This window comes from Humulus lupulus, chromosome 7 (genome assembly GCF_963169125.1).
Source record: "Humulus lupulus chromosome 7, drHumLupu1.1, whole genome shotgun sequence".
NCBI lineage: Eukaryota > Viridiplantae > Streptophyta > Magnoliopsida > Rosales > Cannabaceae > Humulus > Humulus lupulus.
In genome coordinates, this window is record NC_084799.1 from 7,280,053 (window position 1) to 7,300,944 (window position 20,892).

At 28.4% G+C, this 20,892-nt stretch overlaps 1 protein-coding gene across 1 annotated transcript; it reads left to right on the forward strand.

Annotated features, from left to right (window-relative positions):
* Positions 1-14,518: 14,518 nt before the first annotated feature.
* LOC133790536 (zinc finger CCCH domain-containing protein ZFN-like) lies at positions 14,519-19,610 on the forward strand. Its single transcript, XM_062228198.1, has 7 exons — positions 14,519-15,056; positions 16,101-16,258; positions 16,479-16,541; positions 17,170-17,289; positions 17,751-18,041; positions 18,388-18,714; positions 19,071-19,610. Exons 1-7 carry the CDS (start codon positions 14,969-14,971, stop codon positions 19,353-19,355), a joined length of 1,332 nt encoding a protein of 443 aa, XP_062084182.1. The 5' UTR covers positions 14,519-14,968; the 3' UTR covers positions 19,356-19,610.
* Positions 19,611-20,892: the final 1,282 nt, after the last annotated feature.

Consider the following 20,892-nt stretch of genomic DNA (forward strand, 5'->3'; position numbering starts at 1 on the left):
CATAATTGAGTTCTCATTAAAAAAACAAAAAAAGTAGAAAAATGCAGTTTCAACAATCAGTCAAATTGATGTAATATAAGTGCTTCATAAATATTATATAAAGTTATAAAATTTAGGAAATTTCTTTAGTAGGGCCTTTAAAAAGAGCTTTACCGGTAGGACGTTTTTGTGTTCTCAATCCGTGAATAGTTTTCGGCGCGATTTTTTTTTATAATCATGTATATTGTAGTTATTTAGAGCATCCTACAAATTTTCAGAAAATTCCGAATAATTTACAGTACCGAAAACTAAGTTCAATCATGCTATTTTCCACGCGCATAAAAAAATTAGTCACGCGTACAATAACCTGTTTTTATACTAGTTTTTTGCACTGTAAATTATTCAGAATTTTCTGAAAATTTGCAGGATGCTCTAAATAGCTACAATATACATGGTTATAAAAAAAAATCGCGCCAAAAACTATTCACGGGTTGAAACACAAAAGAAGCCTACCAATAAAACTCCTTTTGAGGTCCCTTCCATAGAAATACCTAAAATTTAAAATATGGATGTAGCAGTGGGAGATTTTTAGGTGCATCAAGCTGTAACCAAATTCATTTAATTTTTTATATATTTTATTTATAAATTTATCTATATTTTATATAAATAGAAGAAAACATTTTCTTTTATTTTATTTTTGGAATTGAATCCTATTTTATTGACTAGTGGTCGTGAATGTGTGATATTTATTTATTTAAATATAGTTTTGAAAAATGTGTCGGCACAAGAAACATTAAAGCCCATATAAGGAGCAATTGGGCAAAACTCACTACTCTTTCTTCATCACAATTCACTACCCAACTTCTTTTGTTTTATTTAGTAGTGACTAATGAAAAAATACCCCTTTATTTTTTTTATTTATTCTACGTTTTTTTTTCATTATATTGAATTGCATTACTCTTATTAACTATAGTATATATTATAGGCTAAAACAAGTGCAAGATTTTAATTTTGATTAGTACATTGTTTGTGTGAATTATTGACTAAATATAATAGGATACACAATGATAGTACTATTATTGGGAAAACTACTCTTTGGGATATACAATAATAGTCTAATTACATCTTAAAACGTATTTCACCCTGCAATTACATAAATATTAGAGTATATATTTTTATTTGAATTTTGTTTAATGGTGAGTTAATGATGATTTTGATTTTTTGCAAAATTAAAACTGTTTTTTTATATATAAAAAAAAAGTAGTGATTGATAAGGTAAGTTGACAAGACACAATAGCATTATGATTCTTACATTGATATTCGGTAGACATATTAAACATCTCATTTCAAAAAATCTTTCACATTTCAAACATCAAAATATACTTTTTGTTAGAGAATAGAATCCCACATGGAAAGTATGTGGGATCATCGTACCATTTATAAGAGTATGAGTTACTCCACTCATCACCAATTGGTTTTGAGATGGAACCTCATACTTCTTACCATGCATCACTTTCCACATTCTAACATGGTATCAGAGTCAAAGAAAACTCTAACGAGTATGTCCGATCCAAATCCAAAACCGGTCCAAAAAAGAGAGCCAAAAAGAGCCAAAAGAGCCAACGAGCCACTTGCGATCAAACCGTCCAAGATTGGTGAGCAAAAATAGCCACCATCTTGAGGGGGGATGTTAGAGAATAGAATCCCACATGGAAAGTATGTGGGATCATCATACCATTTATAAGAGTATGAGTTACTCCACTCATCACCAATTGGTTTTGAGATGGAACCTCATACTTCTTACCATGCATCACTTTCCACATTCTAACACTTTTATGTATTTTTTTTTTTAAATCCTTCTCTTTCTGTTGAGTATGTATATACAAATTTATTGAATATTTATAAATTATTATCAAAATATACGAAAATTAGTAGTTTCACATAAGTATGTTTAACTCGAATTAAATATATTAAAATCAACTAGTTTATTTAAGTGATTCTTTAATTTTAGTGAATTAAGCTATGCATAATAAGTTTATTTGTTTTATACAATTTAATATAATAAACCAAATCAATTATTTTCTTACTTTGGTTAAATCATCATGTTTATTTTAATAGTAAATAAAATATACAAACAAGTTTAATTTAGGCTTCAAATTTAACCAATTAATTTATTTTATATTGTTATATGTGCATTAAACTAACTGGATTATAAATTAAACGAACCCAATTAAATTATTATATGATTTTATTTAATGTATGTTGAATTTTCACTAAAATAGCATTTTATGTTTACCTAAGATGTGTTAACATTTTATTTTGTTTTTTTTAACAATCAAAATAGTCATTTTATTCATTATGTATAACCTAACCAAATTATTTATTTCATTATGTTAATTTTAAAAAATCGTTCATAAACTTTTTTCAAGGGCTCTGACTTTCATGTTGCATTCCAAAATTTTTAACAAAACGGTTTACAAGTGTTTTCTAGTAAACGATTTTATTTATTTCTTAATTACATTACGTTCAATGTTTTTGTTTATGAAAGTTAAAATCCATATTTCTATTTGAGAAGACTTGTACATACTTACAATCATTACAATAATACACAGATTTCAACAAAATCAAAAAGCATGATGAACGTAGATATTAAGAAATAGACAAACAACAAAAACTAAAAAAAAAAAGACTTTAGTAATAAAGGAACACATACTTTGTCGGGAAAAATGATGAAACCTAGTTTATTTACCAATATGCACGACCAGTTACACAAATATTATCATTTCCAACAAATTGCAAACAATTTTTTAAGCAGAATATTCATTTTTGTTTAGTTGTGTCTGATCGAAAAAGTTTAACAAGTAACTCTAGCTGCCTTGGGATAGTCAATTGTTCATGTTAATATTTTTTGCTAAAAAATTCAAATTTTGAATTTGGGCGAATACTTTTGGTTCATGTAGTCAACATGGGTCATTTAGTTTTGTGATATTAGTTGTAATAGTTTATTTAATTTTTTGTTTGATTATTGTGGCATAATATATGGATATATAAGGTAAGTTATTATGAATTTTTTTTTTGTGGGGAATAAATTTATTTTATTCAGAATGCATAATATAGGTCGTACAAATTGGGGAAGAGATTTCCTGGCCAACAAAACTCATTGTCTAGTCAAAGAGTATACCCAGATAATTTAATAGGTTGAGTTATTGTTTTAAACCAAAATCAATTGAATAAAAATCAAAGAAACTGCCGCAAAAGGAAGAAGAATATCAAATCTTGAGAACTTATGCTTTAGTTTCACTAGAACTTATGCTTGAAAAGTTGATAAGTAAACCTACAAAACAAACTAACAAATATAAGTAACTTCTTAAAAGTACAATAAAAATAAAATCATTTAAAATATAGGAAATCAAGTCAAAGTTCCATCATTTGGTTTTCCCTCAATTCAAATTTTAGAAATAAAATTAGTTTTTAAGTTTAGGAGTCTAATAAAGGCTACTCTTTGGTTAGACCCCATATAATTTTGTCTAGTAAGAATGAGAGTAATAAAGTAACAAAACAACTACATCCAATAATTAAAAATAATCAATCAAGATAGCTAAAATTCCTTTTGCCCCAAAATGAATTGAAGGAAGTCACTAGCAACCAGTTTTATAATAGTCAATCTTGTGTGTTGACTACCAATTCATCCAGCCTACAAATAGGCACAAAAAACAAGCTTACAAACATGTACAAATAAGCCTCCAAACAAGCACAAAAAACAAGTCTAAGAGGCACAAGATATGTGAGAGATATTGCTAGAATTTAAATAAAGAGAATGGAGAAAATTAACAAACATAATAATATATTATTAATTGAAGAACATAAAAAATAAATACAAAATAATAAATTATAAAACTGGTAATTTAAAAGAAAGCCGAGGCACGTAAAACACGCTTTCCTTAAAGCAAATTTGCCCCCTCTACCTGATTGGTGTTAGAGAATACGTGAGCAACCACTTCCCAGGATACAACAACTAACGAGTAGAGGAATACACCACTTTCACTACTCCAGCGAACTCGGATTAATACATTCACTCTATCACCTTAAGACTTACGAAAAACAAGAAGAAGAAGACAAGAGAGCTTTTAGTGAGTGACTCTATTTTTTGGTGTCTTTAGAATGAAAGGTGAAGCCTCCTTTTATAGGTTTCATATGGGGTGGAATATCAAGTGTGGACACAAGGGAATTAATGCCAAAAATCCCACAAAATTAGTGATATTGATCAATCACAATCTTTACCATAATTTTTTATATCAATTAGATATTCACCAATATTACGGTGATTACATCCTTGACAAAATCTCCATTTATTAGCAGCTATCAATGGACCACATTTAAGGCATCAATTTTTCATTCACACATTAGCCTAAATTGGCTATTTATTATATATAAAAATATAATTTTTCCAATAGATATCATATACTCAATTTAGGACTTAAGGAGATACATACCTTTTGACTTTAACAATATCATTTTTGTGCATTGTACCTATATAATTGAAATAAAAAAAAACTATAGAAAACATAATTATAAAATAATTTTATTTGTATGCAATTAATATAATACTAGTATTTTTAATTTTGTAGTATGTTTTGTATTATTATTATAATAAAAATGTATGGTATTATTTATGTATATCATTTTATAATCTCGTACCCTAATAAAAAAAACCCAAAATTATTTGCAGTAAGAAAAAAAAAATTATGTAGTATAACATTAATGTAGAGAATGATAAACATTTTACTACAACTTAATTATTATCATGCAATATATTGTTTTATAATTATTTCATGTTAATTTGTCTTAGTGCAATAATCAAATATAATGTTTTTATTTCTCTTTTGAATTCTTCATTCTTTGACATATGAAACTTACAAGTATATCTCATGTGTGAATAATATTAAAAGTAAAATAATAGAATATAAAAAATGACAAATAATAGTAGCAATAAATGGCACACATGACAAAATAAACGAGGAAAAAAAGTTTGATGAACAATATATATTTTGAAACCTTGATACATAAATAAATTATTGGACTAGTAGCAAGAGTGAGTTTTTTAGGGTTTTTGTTTATAATATTAATTATTATTATTTATAAATTAGCAGGCGAGTGGGTATAGGTTAGACTTGCCACCAGCCAACTATAGTTCAATTAAACTTGTATTTGTCTCCACTAGACGAGTTGGGTTGAACTTGCCATCCTAATAGCAGATTTTTGGAAAAGCGATTTCAAAACAAATAGATTTTGATAAATTGGGCAAGTGGAACGAAGATTATGAGTTTTTTGGCAACCCTAATAAATAGTGATAAAGATAGATGGAAATTGTTGCTATTTTAGCAAGAATAAAGCCACTACATTATTCTAGATTTTTTTCTACTATTGAATTGCATAAATTGATGATATATCTTTATCGGTATCAAACCATATGATAATAATAATTGCTCAAGTGCTTCGATGGAGAAATGAATGCAAATATAATTTGGGATTCAAGTCATAAATGATGCCTACAAATGTGAGTTTAATACGAAAGGATGTAATAAATAAGCAGAATGATATAAGATGTTGACATTAAATATCCTGATTTATCTTACCAAAAATACTTTTCAATCGGATTGATTGAATTTCAAAGGGCCGTTTGGTAAAAATTTTGTTTTTGAATTTTTTAAACACAAAATTAGAAATGTTGTTTTATTTTTGTTTTTTTATTTTTAAAAAATAAAAATATGTTTGGTAATTATTTTTGTTTTTAAAAACAAAAAACAATAAACGTATTTGATAACTTTTATTTTTATTTTTTTGTTTAACAATATGAGGTGTTGATTTAAAGAAGAGAAGAGAAAAATGAAAACTGTTTAAAAAAATTGAAAGTGAAAAATTTTCATTTTCAAAATTTAATAAATTTTAATTAAAATTTAAAATAATAATAAATAAAAATAGAATTACCAAACACATTTATGTTTAATTTTTAAATTTTTAATTAATTAAATATTTTTTTTAAGTGTTACCAAACAACCCTATAACAATTTATTTGTATTTTTTATTTTAGTGTTTAATATCACATCATTTCAAATTACACTTACGAAATCATGAAATCAGTATTTTAGTGTTTCTAAGTCATTTTCAATACTCAAGAACACCTGACATAACATGTTATGTGCTGGGAGGGAACTACTCATGTCTCGTAGTGAGGAAAAAAATTATGTACATGTATATATAAGTTTATTATTATGTGTATTTGATTTTATTAACGTTTATTTGTTAAAAATCTGTTTATACTTTTTTTAAACCTATTGTTTTACTTCATTATCTGTTTGGACCCTGTGTTTTGACAAATTATTATTTTGGATATTGTATTTTGTAAAATAGTTCAAATATGCACTAAACTTGATTTTGATGAACAAAAAATTTAGTATAACATTACAGTTCTTGGGCATAATTACTGTATTTTTGTTCTGAGTTGTTAGTTTGATTAATTATTTGTGATTTTAGTTTAAAAAACTTTGATTAAAATCGGGTTTATGAGTCTATTTAAACTATTTTATAAAATATAAGGTCCAAAAAATAATTTGTCAAAATACATAGTCCAAATAAATAATAAAACAAAACATAAAGTCTAAAAATGTATAAACCCAAAATCTTATATCAATAATAAAATAACTCGTCTAGTCTTAAACCCATTTTTTTTTTTTTAAAAATTTCATCCAATTACACTTTAGTAGTATATAAAAGCCCACAGTGGGTGATTGATTTGTGAAGTTCAATGTAAAATTCATATTTGATTTATCATGTACCAAAATTTATTTTCTCAATCCATTTATTTATACAAAACTTAGGTAGTGTTTAGTTGATAGGAATTCATTGGAATGAAATGGAAATGGAAAGCTTTCTTATGTTTGGTTCACTTTTTCAAAATGGAATTACTTTTCCATTGCAATTGTTCTTCATCCATACATAAAAATTGAGATTCCATTAAAAAATGGATGGAATTGTCATGGAAAATGTGTTTTGTCTTTTTTGGTGCATCAATTTTTTTTTTTTTAATTTTCAATGCATGTTATGTTGTTGTTTTTTTTTGTTTGAAAGAGCATGTTTTGTTGTTACTTTCTTTAAAAAAAATATTGTTTGTCACTTTTTTTTTTTTTAAATGTACAGTACTAGTGATATTTTATTGTACTTTTATTCAAAAATATATATATCTTAATCAGATTTAAAATAAAATTAGATTTTACAAATTTTTTTAATAAAATAAAAAATTTGATTAAGTACTAATGATATTTTATTGTACTTCATTTTACAAAATATTTATAAAATATATTATTTATTTATTTAATTTATGTATAAGGGTAAAAGAAACATTTAAAAATAATGATAATTTGATTAAAAAATCATATATAAGAATAGAGTAAAAATATTTTGGTCAAAATAATATAATATTTATCTCATTCCATTTCATTTCATACTATACCAAATGTAATAATCTTCATTCAGTTTTTACCAAACAAAAAAAATTAAAATTTCATTCCATTCCTTTCCTATTCCTATTCCTATTCTTATTACAATTATAATTACAATTACCATTTCATTTTTATTTTGCAACCAAACGCCACCTTAATGTATCATAAAAAAAAAAACTACTTGGTGCAATGATATAGTAAATCCAAAAAGTTCAAACCTACATCTCTAAGGCAAGATAAAGAACCAATTCACAATCAAGCTAACTCTTTTATATGTTAGTTATTAGTTAAACTATTTATTTAATGTCAAATAAAAACTGAAAATAATAGTAGAAAATAGATCGAATTTCATCCCAAATTAAATTCTTGTCAACCTCATATCTAACCTTCAGTAAACTTCTTAACTCTGTTACTTGTTATATATAATAGAAGGTAGTATTTAACACCACTTATTAAATTATAATATCTTAGAACCCAATCAATTTTAGTTTCAACCATGTACAAAATATCACATGATATGATATTGAGTACCTTAAGATGTCTTATAACGTTATTATTTTTCTTCCGACCCTAATTTGCCTTTATCACAATAATTTTAGTTATATTATAATTTCAATGATTTTTTTATTCTTAAAAATTTAACTCATACTTCACATTTTCATATTTACTCATCAATATGATGATTTTTACTACATAAGAAGTCATTTTGTAAGTGTAAAAGTTGATATTTCTATAGTAGACCATTATTCCATTGGAATTTGCTCCATCATTATTTACATCAAAATAAGATAAATAATCATAAAACAAAGTGTCAATTTTATACATGCAAGGTACTCTACTACTCCTTAAGACCATGTTATATTAAACTATGGTTTGGCACCCAAACCGCAACGCACTAAACCGTAAAAAATTATGAGTGATGAAATTGTTTTTAACGGTTCGGTTTAACCAGACCGGACTATGAGTTTTTTTAAAATTAAATTTAAAAAAAATGAGGATGCAAGAGTTTGAACTCTTAACCTTAATTTAATTGAAAGTCTATCCAACCATCCAAGCCAAACAATTTAACTATTAAGAACATGTTTTCAGTAGTATTTAATACATGCATAAGTTTACAAAATTGAAAAAAATAATTGTAAAGTCTCACATTGTTTAGAAAGTAAATGTTTATCTTTCTATCAAACATACTAAGCTTTTTGTAGACATTTTATGGTCTTAAAAGTAAAGTTAAAATTATTATTTTTTTAAAATATAAATTTTAGTTAATTATTTTATAATAAATTTTTTTTAAGATTTTAATATTTTTGTTATATGGTTATAACCGAACCAACACACACCAAACCATTTATTTATAGTTTGATTTGATTTGGTTTTTCATTTTTACAAACACAAGCGGTTTGGTTTCAAAATTATTTTAAATCGTACCAAACCAATCCGTATACAACCCTATATTATATATATCTTTTTAATAAGAAAAGTCTCACTTTTTCCTTATTATATCTCTTCAAACTACCCCAATAAAAATGAAAATTAGAAATACCTTTTTCATTGTCTATAAATCTATGTAAATCTTACCAATTTGAGAAACAAATTTCAAGAATCTCACATAAAGAATTAAATTGATAAAGAAAAAACTCTTTTTTTGTTTTGTTTTTGGTAAATACCATAATGGATGTATATACTAAATCCATTTGTGTTGTTAGTCTACTCTCGTAGATGGATTGCCCTAATTTGGAAGTGATTTGCTTTTGTCGTGTTCCTCATTGGTCCCCCAACCCGATTCTCTATAGTGCCCTTTATATATTTTCTTTAATTTTGTGGTAGTCAACTACCACTTCTAGATAATAGGATCATATACCACATTATTTGTTTCTCTCAATTCTCCAAGTTTTGATTTTTCTTTTTTATCCAATTGTGAAGAGAAGATTAATTTCAAAATTCCATCCATCTTAATCATAAATTTTCAACAAGTAGACCTTGTTTGGACGTAGAATTTTCCCAAGAAAAAAACTTGTGAGAGAAAAAAATTCCAAAAATTTTGTAACTTTTTTTTAATATTTTTTTAGTATATTTATAATAGTTATACATTCTATAAAATTATACTATATTTAAGAGTTATTTTTCAATGTTTGTTTGAATCCAAACAATCTTCAATTTTATTTTGATTTTTTTTTTTTTGGATTTTAGTATAATTATTCTTTAAATTTTATGTCATTTGATAATTAAGTCTCTGATATATACATTTTTTTAGTAGCAATTTTTTTATTCATAATGATTTTTTTTTATTTTATAAAAGGACTTTTGAATGTTATTCATATCATTTAATTTTTTTTAGATTGTATAATATACATAAAAATATCAATTTTACCAAAAAAAAAAGCTACTATTTTAAAAATTGGAGAATTTGGTTGTCAAACCAAAAAAAATATCATAAATATATAAAGTATTTATGCTAACTTTTTGTATGGGTATAATTAGTATATATCATATCATTCCAACGATTAAATCAATGTCTCCACACACACACACACACCAACTTACTTAATTTCTCAATTTTGTAATTTGTCTTTTTCTTTGCTACGAAATTGACCTTTTTAATTTTATTATTTATTATTTATTTTTTATTTCATTGAATTCAGATGTCTATGACTCTGCGCCACCCAACCCAACTCACCCATGGTAAGAACCAAAATGATAACTTTATTTAATAATAATAAAAATACCACACGTGCGAAACATGGCATAGAAAAAAGAGAGAAAATAAGGACGAATAAGATTCGTCCACGTGTAGGGCTGTGATTGATCTATCTTTAGAGAATAAAAGTATACAGTGGGCGGAAGCGGCACCTTTACATGATCACCAAAAGTAAAGCCAACTTAGCTTCACACGTTCCTCTTCCTCCACCCAATGGGATCCTCGTGCTCCTCTTTCACCAATTTTTTTTATTTATTTTTTAAATAAAAAATTGGAACAATAATTTAAATAAAAAAGAGTAGATGCAAGAAAAAGAAAAAAAAATGACACTACCTAATAATAAATGTTTTTTTTTAAGGGTAAAGATATTTACACTAAAAGATATTCGTATTTTTTTTATATAAAAGATTAAACTATATTATTGAATTATTTATTCCTAATTCTTTTTTAATTATTATTTCGTACCAATTTTGATTTTTTTTCCACTTAGTTTATACTTTTCTCATAAATGATATTTATATAATTTTTTAGTGTTTTATTTTTTTACTTTTATATATTTTTTTATTTAAAAAATATTTTGACCAAAATTAGATTTATGATGCTATTTTGATTCATTTTATAAAAACATAAAGTCTGAATGTTATTTAACAAAACACATGTGTAAATCGCATATTCAGAAAAAAAAAATATAAAGTCTGAATTAGTATTTTTACTTTTTTAATTTTATATTTTTCCCCAAAGTTTAAAAAATATATTATTTATTTGTATTTTCTTTAAGAATATGAAATAGAAAAGAAAATCAAAGAACGATACATTGCATAATTTTTTAAAAAAGTATTTTATTTTAATTTTTAATAATTTTAGGGTGTTAATATTTTTTTAATAATTTTATGGTGCTAATATTTTTTTTAATTATCAAAATAACTTCATTTTTTGGTGTTATAATTATTTAAAAGTTTACCTTTTTTCTTTTGTTCTAGAAATTGGAGATGTTATACTTGTAAAGCTATAGTTGACTTGCAAATATCATATTATAATTCTATGGGCACAAAACTTTTTATTTAAGTGTGACTTCTTCAGTGAGAATTGAAAAAGGTTATGAATTGTATATTAATGTGACCTTTTTAAGTTATATATATATATATTCTCCCTTCTATTGAACTCACACTTGAAATTTCAACATTTTTTTTACTCATTTAATAATTAATAATGACCACAAATAAATATAATATAGAAGTAGTGTAACATATTTTAAAAGTGTTGTTGTGGTATCGTATAAGCTTCTTAATTATTTAATACTCATTACACGCTTGTGTAATCAAATTATTAGTTAGAATGATAACTACTATATATTGTATTGATTTTAAGTATTAATGTCAACATTTTTTTTTGTTAGTTAAAACAACATTTTCATTATTATTATTATTTTTTTCATCATTTAAGATGGGTGAGGGTATTACCTCCAACCAAATTTGTTAAAATAAAGAAAATACAAAGTTTGCTAAACTATGTGCAAACATCATTATTAATATATATACCATAAGTTAATATTTTAATACATGATGTCCGTTTTGTGATAAAAACAAATTTTGCTAGACTTTGAGTTGTCCGAATAATTTAATTATTGATGTTATCAGTAATTTAAAAAATACATAATTAAATAAAAAAACTATAAAAAAATATGAAACTAGATACATATTAAATTTGTAAAAAAGAAACATATTAATTATCTCACTATAATTTATTCTTTAGGACAACTATTAAAGCATATAATGCCCCTTACATAGCTAATATTTATCGTTCAAAGGAAATAAAAAATAAATCCAAACATATTATATTGATAATGCTACTATAGATATGGGGTAAAATTTTTTTGAATGTTTAAAATGTTCTAGAAGTAAAATGATGTGCATGGTAAAAAATATTAAATTTATTTCAAAATCAAAATGGAGTAATCCTTGCTCTTATAAATTGTTGAATATATACACATATTTTCCATTTGTAATATTGTCTCTAACATCCTTCTCAAGATGGTGGCTATTTTTGCTCACCAATCTTGAGCGGCTATCGTAAGTGACTCTTTGGCTCTCTTTTTGGATCAGTTTTGGATTTGAATCGTGTTTATTCGTTAAAGTTTTCTTTGACTCATAATACTAAGTTAGAATGTTGAAAAGTGATCTAGAAGTAGAATGATGTGCATGATTAAAATCATGATGTTCCATCTCAAAACCAATTGGTGATGAGTGAAGTAACACATGCTCTTATAAATTATTTAATATACCACACGCTTTCCATATAGGATATTTTCTCTAACAAAAATACAATTGAGATCACATTTTGTCTCGTAAAAGAATACATTTTGTTTGTCCTATGCGCTATCAAATTAATAGTTAAATTGATCGAATAGTTATTAGTAATTAGAAGTCTAAATACATAATATTAAGATTATAATACGTCAAATCTAATCTTATTAAATAAAATAAAGTTTATAATGAGATGATTTTTTGTTTAAAACAAAATCTAAAGCTAAAGTACAATATATTAAATGAACATGTAGTGCATGCATAAAGTGGGAAACTTACATTTTTGTTTAATACACTATTTTTTTTCCTTAATTTTTCTTTAAGTTATTCCATAACAAAGATCGATAGTTGAAAAACTATTGAATTCCCCATTTTTTTCTTTCTCTTATGGTTAATTTAGCCCAAGTTGACCAATTATTGGAAATTTGGAAGAGAAGAGTTCAAAATTTGAAGTGGTCAAGTGAATCCCTGATATTTATAAAAATCTCACCAAACACACATATATTTGGTGGAAAAACTATATAACATATATAACATGGGGACCTCTCAATCATAGATTGGGTTTATTTTTCTTCCTCCCAATTAAAGTTATTTTGAGATTAGTGAAACGTTACCTATTGGCTACTAATATAATGGTGGACAATCATCCAATCCTATTTTGGGAGAAAAATTAAAAATAAATTATACTTCTATTGACATCTACATCCATTATATCCAATCCAATTTTGGGAGAAAAAAAATATTAAAATCTATAATAAAAGTGTATTGCGACATTTATTTTATTATCCCTTTGCCCTTTATTTAATTCTAAATTGACCATTCTTTACAAAATAATAATAATAAAAATAAGTGAAGCATTTTTAGAATTACTTTTCTTCTTTGAAACATTATTGATAAATTTAAATTAAATGTAGAGAAAAAAGAGTTTCAATTCAACAAATTTATTAAAATTTTAAATATATATATCCATTAGTAAGAGAGCTAGGACAATATATATTTTTTTATGTCAAAAAAGTTTATAATATCATACATTCTACAAGAATAAACATTTTGAAGAAAAATAATATTTTTTTTCTAATTATACAAATTTATCACTCACCTTGGTATGGGGTAAAGTAGAAGTGGAAATTATAATTTAAATACATTCTTATATTTGGTTCAAATTTTAAGGGGGTAAAGTTAATAATTTGTGTGAACTCCACATGTATTTTAAGGATAAAGTGAACATTTTTGTACATAAAAGTTTAATATTATCTTCATCTTAATTCTTTCTACACTTTCTAAAGCAACTCAACTACTCAAAACAAACACTCCAAAAAAAATATACAATAACAATTCACCAACAATCTTATTGGCTGTATGACATACATTGATCGGTGACACTCTTCAAAAAAATGGATAATTTTTTGTTCTAAGTATGCGATTGTATTAATTGAGGGGTGTTATTAGAAAGTTTAGTTAAATCATTTATTACATTTATTTAATATTATTGTCTCAATTATGGCATTTTTTTGTCATTAATTATATTAAAATCACGGATGGAAAATTAAAATTTTGGTAAAAGAGCCACCTTATCTATAATTAATGTCAAATAGAATCCAATTATAATTAATAAAATCGTACTTATATATAAGAGAAAAAAAAAAAGGAAAAAAAAAAGAAGGAATGGTAGTTAGTGGAAAATATAAAAAAAAAAGACCTGGTAATACTAAAAGCAGTTATAAGGAAAGAAGCGGTCCGAGCTTCTGGTAACCAGTTTCAATCGAACCACACTCGCAACCCAAAAGCAATTAAAAAACACGCGCGGCGTTCATCGACCACGTGTCCAGTCCCAAAAATTCTATTCGCGATGACGTCACACTTAAAAGCAAAAGAACAAATAAACAAAGGCTAAAAATCAGACCGTGCACGAATGAGAGAGCGAGTGCGCAAAAGAAAGCAAACGAGTCCCGCGAGTGGGTGTAGATTACGAAAGCGAAACGACGTCGTTAGTTTAGTTCCAAAACGCGGGTGAAGAGAAAAAAAAAAGCAAACCCAAACCAAAACGCGAGAGAGAGAGAGATAGAGGGGTTCGGGTCTGAGTCTGAAGTCTAAGTAAGTCTAAGGCTGAGCTGAGCTGTGGCTGAGGCTGAGGCTGTCTGTGTATGTGTGTTCTCGCTCGCTTTGTTTTGGGTTTGGTTAAATCGTTTTTTGGTTGGTTTTTATTCCCTCTCCTCGTTTGTGGAGGGGAGAACACACCGCTCTCCCTCTCTCTCCTCATTTCACTTTCTCTCTCCATCAAAAAGAGAGAAAAAAGAAACGCACTTTCTCTCTCTAAGAAAAAATACACACACAAAGAGTTTTTTTTCTTTATTTTTTTCCTCTGATTTAGCTCTCTCTCTCTCGGCTTTGATCGTCGGTTTTTGATTTTAATCCCGGAGAAGAGGCCGTCGGAGTCGAGAATGGGAATTCCGGTGGCTTCGCTACACTGACGGACCGGTGACGATGGATGTATGGAATTCGATGGTGGAATAATCCCGATGTCTCATCTCGCGCCCGTGACCGAGGCTGCTCCCTCGTTGTCACCATCGTTTAGCGAAGGTTCTGTTTTATTATAATTATATATATATTTTTTATTTTCTGTCTGTTTTTCTTGTTGTTGTCATTGTTCTAAGTTCAATCAACAGAAACTAATGAATGACGGTTCTCTCCAGTCTCTTCCCCATGTGAATGGTCCATTTTACCCCTCTCCATTCTCTCTATTTTCGTTTTGATCAATTGTTCTTTCCTTGTTCTCAAATTTCGAGACCAGTACATTGAAATTCCATTACTTATTGGTTTTGATCCAATTAAGCTGATTTTTTTTTTCCGTTTGTTGTTTTGTTACCGACACTCTGACGTTTTTTTATTTAATATTTTAATAATTTATAGTTTTTTAAATGTATTTTCTTGTTTTCTGTCTCTGAATATGTTGGTTTTTTTTTACTCATTTTACAACATAATTTGCAAATAAAAACTAAATTGAATTTGTTTTCAGCAAAATGTCAAATGCACAAAAAAAAAATTCCTTTCAATTTTTTTATTTTATTCGTAACATAACATGATCGCGAAAAGGGTATTAATATTTTGGCGATTATTTGATGTGTATTTTAGCTAAACTATTGAGTAAAATATAGAAAAATGGTTTTTTTTTTTTTTTTAATTTGTTGGATAAATTATGGGAATCGAATTATCGGGTTTTGAATTGAGAAGCACTTGTTGCAATAATGTGCAATCAATTGTGTTCTGTTTCGGTTATTTTGTTAATGAATTCATGTACTTCTTACTTGAACATGTTCCTAAGTTCCAATGTTTTTCCATCACATGCTTTGATTTTCTGATTTTTCCACGTACAAAAGCATGTGTCTGATGTCATTTAGGAGTTTATAAGTACATTTTCGAAGCATTTTGGATGAGTAAGTGGAAAATTTTACTGCCTTTAGATGATAATTTATTTGTTTTTCGAGGTGCTTATAGGTAATTAGTTTGCAAGCTATAATGATTGTGGAAGAACTGCGTTTGTTTAAAGTAGCTCTGTACTTGGCAGTTTTCTTTCCTTTTTTTGTTGTTGTATGTCTTGAACTTACCTATCTAATGTTATTTCAGATGCAATGTGGCAAATGAATTTGAGATCAAGTGAAACAATGGAATCTGGGACATATCCCGAGCGTCCTGGAGAGCAAGATTGTTCTTACTACATCAGAACAGGTCTTTGTAGATTTGGCGCAACTTGTCGCTTTAATCATCCCCCAAACAGGAAGTTGGTATAGCTTTAGCTTGTCTTAACAAGTTCTAATAAACTAAAGAGTTAGTTATGTTAGGATTTGGTAATAATATTGATGCATACACAAAACAACAACATAACATAATTTTGTGTGCACATTAGTATTTACAAACTCAAGTTATGCAATCATGCTTGGTATTTTTTTTTTTCACCTTGATTGCATCACAAACAAGCAATTAGATTATTCTGCCGATTTCCAGGCTATTGCCACTGCAAGGATGAAGGGCGAGTTCCCAGAAAGAGTTGGACAAGCTGAGTGTCAGGCATGTATAATTGTTTTTTTTCTCTTCATAATTTTGCTCAGTAACTTGTTTTAAATATTTGTTTTGCGACATTACGAGTGGTTCTTAGGCGTGCTGGACGCTATATGTGTCTAAGATTATTTTGTCAAGTTTCCTTTGCAATTAATCAAGATTCTATGAAAGAGACGAAATGAAAGTATTTAAGCTAATAAGCTTACTGTAGTCATACATGAACAGGACGGTAGGTATGATATGATAAAAAGATGGTTGCATGCAAGCGGGTGGGAAATATAAAGTTTGCAGTAATGCTTAATGCAAGGATTTTTTATTTTTATTATTAAGGGATATATACCACATTTGTAAGACATTAGGATTTGTATGGAAACCGAATTGTATCATGAATCTAAATTGGGTCATTGGATGCTAAGTGTACTGTATCTTTTTTCACTTTCTGTTTTCCTAAAGCTTGAAAGTAAGGTATAAGCTGTACTTACCTTATTTTTAGCTGAATGCACTGCATAGGTTTTCCTCAATACATAGTTGTGCATTTTCTTTAATTCCCAATGTCATCATATCTTTTTTTTCCCCAGTTTTTTTTTTTTTTTTAATTTGGTGGATAGATTAATAAGTTTGTTTTTCTGCCCAGCAGTATTTTTTGAAGACGGGAACCTGCAAGTTTGGAGCAACATGCAAATTTCATCATCCTAGAGACAAAGCAGGAATTGCTGGAAGAGTTTCCTTAAATATGTTAGGCTATCCACTTCGTCCGGTTCGAATTCGATATTTCCTCCCATTTATTTTAGTATCGATGCAAGTGTTTATTTGGTTTCCAAAGCATTCTGCTATCGTTATGTTTGCTTTTCCTTTCTGGTTGATGCAAACTAAAAGGTTTGCTTCATTGCTTTCTAGCAAAATACTGAGATAGGGACATGAGTTGTATATGGATCTACTGGAAATTTTAATATACTAAAACCTGCAAGAGAAGAAAGATGCAATAAAAAAAACCTCACTTAACCTGGATAAATTAAACAAAATATAGTTTGAGTTAATTAAAAGTAAATTCTTTTGAGGGGAAGAAATTTTATTGTTTCAGGCTTGTTCTATACCTGCAAATATTTATCATATATCTAACCATGACCATTGCTTTTCAAGTTCGCTTCTTATGTTGATTGAATAAATTATTCCTTTTTCTTGTCCGTTTCTTGTCCCGCCTTCCTTTCTTTCTTGCAGAATGAGACTGAGTGTGCATATTATTTAAGAACCGGACAATGCAAGTTTGGAAGCACATGTAAATTCCATCACCCCTCGCCTACTAATATGATGGTTTCAATGCGTGGTTCCCCTGTTTATCCTACTGTTCAATCTCCAACCACTCCTGGTCAGCAGTCATATCTTGGAGGAATCACAAACTGGTCAAGAGCATCTTTTATTCCAAGTCCACGCTGGCAAGGCTCATCAAGTTATGCACCTCTGATTGTACCTCAGGGAATGGTATCAGTTCCAGGCTGGAATACATATAGTGTAAGCTTTAGTTCATTCTTTTTTTTCCAATATGCGTTGATGCATAGTTTTTTGCTTGGTTAGGATTAGGGCCTCATTTGGCAGGTTGGTTTTAGGATCCTGCCTTTAGACTATAAATTAATGTGGGCATAAAGCAATCACGAATAAGTCTTGAAATTCCGTTTTTTATGATTACGAGTAATATCAGAGCTATCTTTGTACTACTTCAATTTATGTAGTTAATCATACAGTGTCTTCGGCCATAGTGTGCCCGGGTGTTTTTACTTTTTCAATTTTTGTTGATTATAGCATATTTATGTAACTAGTGGGTACTGAAGAGTGTCGACATACTTGGTCATTTTTTCAGGGTCAGCTGGGTTCAGTTTCATCTCCAGATAACCAGCCTGCAGCAGGTAACAGTCAAATGTATGGAACTTCACGTCAAAGTGATCAGGCAAATACAGGATCTCAAGGGACGTATTCGCCTTATCGTTCTGGCTCTGTACCTGTTGGGTTCTATGCCTTACCGAGGGAAAATGTTTTCCCTGAGAGACCTGGCCAACCTGAGTGCCAGTTTTACATGAAGACAGGGGATTGTAAGTTTGGTGCAGTTTGTAAATTCCATCATCCTAGAGAGAGACTAATTCCTGCGCCAGACTGTGTTTTGAGTCCAATGGGCCTTCCTTTACGCCCGGTTAGTTAGTTTTTTGTTTTTTTTCACCATCAAACTGTGTGCTTGAATGTGAGAGTGAATTGTTATTCCCATGTTCATTGTAATTTCTTTCAGACTAGCTTTGGAACTTGCATGGACATTTCTTGATTTTTATTCATTTTTTTTAATTGAATAGTTGGGTGGTTTATGATATTTTAATTTCTTACTTTATTTGCTTGCAATGTCGTTTTCTAACAGTAAGATCTTTGGGTTATTTGCTTGCAATGTAGTTTTCTAACAGTAGGATCTTTGGGTTATTTGCTTGCAATGTAGTTTTCTAACAGTAAGATCTTTGGGTTATTTGGTTCATGATGAACACTTTATTTGATTTTCAACAGGGTGAACCTTTATGCATCTTCTATTCTCGCTATGGTATTTGCAAGTTTGGTCCAAGTTGCAAGTTTGACCACCCAATGGGAATCTTTACGTATAATCTATCTGCATCGTCTTCCCCCGATGCCCCTGTTCTACGTTTATTGGGGTCATCTTCTGGAACAGCTCAATTAAATTTTTCTTCAGAAGGACTTGTTGAAGCCGGATCAACAAAGGCCAGGAGACTTTCACTAGCAGAGACCAGACAGATGCCTCCCGGTGATGATAATAATACTGATACAGAGGACTGAGACTGCTTTCAAGACACGAGTCATTTACTTTTGCTAAACCGAAATTGTGTAAATTCATTTCCAATTATTGGAGATGTACAGAGTTCATATCAAGTTGATTCTGCTCCTCTGAAATTCATTTCAGTTGAGAGATTTAACTTTATTGAATTTCTTATCGCTGCATTGTATAAAAATCTGAAAATATTGTCACATTGGTAAAAGCCAATGTGAACATTTCATCTGTTTCAAAATCCCATTATCTGATTTTTGCGATTATTTCTTTCTAGTATTATATATATACATTTGTTTAAGTTCTGATGATCAATTGGTGTACTAATATTTTTGGCATTATATGTTGGTTAAGAACTTTAGTTTCTGTCACAAAGTTCTGTTTGATTTGCTCGAATACCATGGAAGTCCACAAATGATACCAGTGGTCCTTGCTCTTAAGAAATTTTTTTAACTGATGATAAATTTATATCTCTTATCTACTTTGCTGTAAAGTTGTCTTGCAGAAATCAACCTGGGCCAGCTATTGGTTAGGCAACAGACACAGGTGAGTCATGTACCTCATGTTCTATATTCTCACCTGACGATTTTATTAATTTCGCATTGTACAAAATCTAGAAGGTGATGTGTGCTTCAACTATCTGTATGTTAAGCTGGAAGGCAATGTGTTTCAACTATTAGCATCAGATTGTGGTTCCATTGTCACCGTGTTAGGAATTAATGATATTAGTTCTCAGTATAGGGACCTTACAGAACAGGTTTGGATCACTCTTTTAGCCATGCATCTCATGACATTTCCTTGATGAATTTTTCTACATAGTTAATAATCTAGAAGTAGTGACACTGCAGTTGTAGTTATGGGAATTATCCTTCGAGCATCTCTTGCTTCTTCCTTTATCCATCTTTGTAGGGATTTTTCTTGAGTTATTGTTCGAGTTCTTGTTCAGTTGATGCAGCTGAAGCTGAATGTCATTGCGTTTCTGAGCTGGACCAACATTGCAAAACAAGAGCAAGAAAACAAAACATAACAAAAGCAACAGTCCCAAAAGCATCATCAAAGCAATGATTAACCAATATCTTAACATCAGAGGTATGGCTACTGTTCTTTCATCAGAAAACCAATTTTTATTGCTTCAGCCGCCACTATCTTTAGCTCAATAGTTCTCATTTGCTTATTTGGCAGCTGTTTCTGTTTATATTAAGTTAATAGTGTAGCTCATTAGTAAAACTTGATGCAATTTAACTTATATTGTGCTGCTGTCTTGAGTTTTTTTGCCTTGGCTAGCACTTGTGTGGATTAAGCTGTTCTATGAGTAAAATGAGGTAATTACTTTTCCATTGAAACTTAAGCAAGAATATGAGAATGGGACTTGAGAAGAGTCTTTCTTTTATTAATGGGGAGGAATAATTATTCTACTAAAATAGTAGATATAACCAAATATCTAAATATACTATTCGTCCAACTAAATGAGTTTTTATTTTTGGATTTAAATATACTATCAAATAAGTGTATTTTAATTAGTGTCTAATCAATTAAATAAGGTATCTT

Coding starts and splice junctions, on each gene's coding strand:
- LOC133790536 (XM_062228198.1), top strand. CDS start 14,969: ATGGAATTCGATGGTGGAATAATCCCGATGTCTCATCTCGCGCCCGTG. Junction 16,259..16,478: donor ATCCCCCAAACAGGAAGTTG/GTATAGCTTTAG, acceptor GCCGATTTCCAG/GCTATTGCCACTGCAAGGAT. Junction 18,715..19,070: donor TGGGCCTTCCTTTACGCCCG/GTTAGTTAGTTT, acceptor GATTTTCAACAG/GGTGAACCTTTATGCATCTT.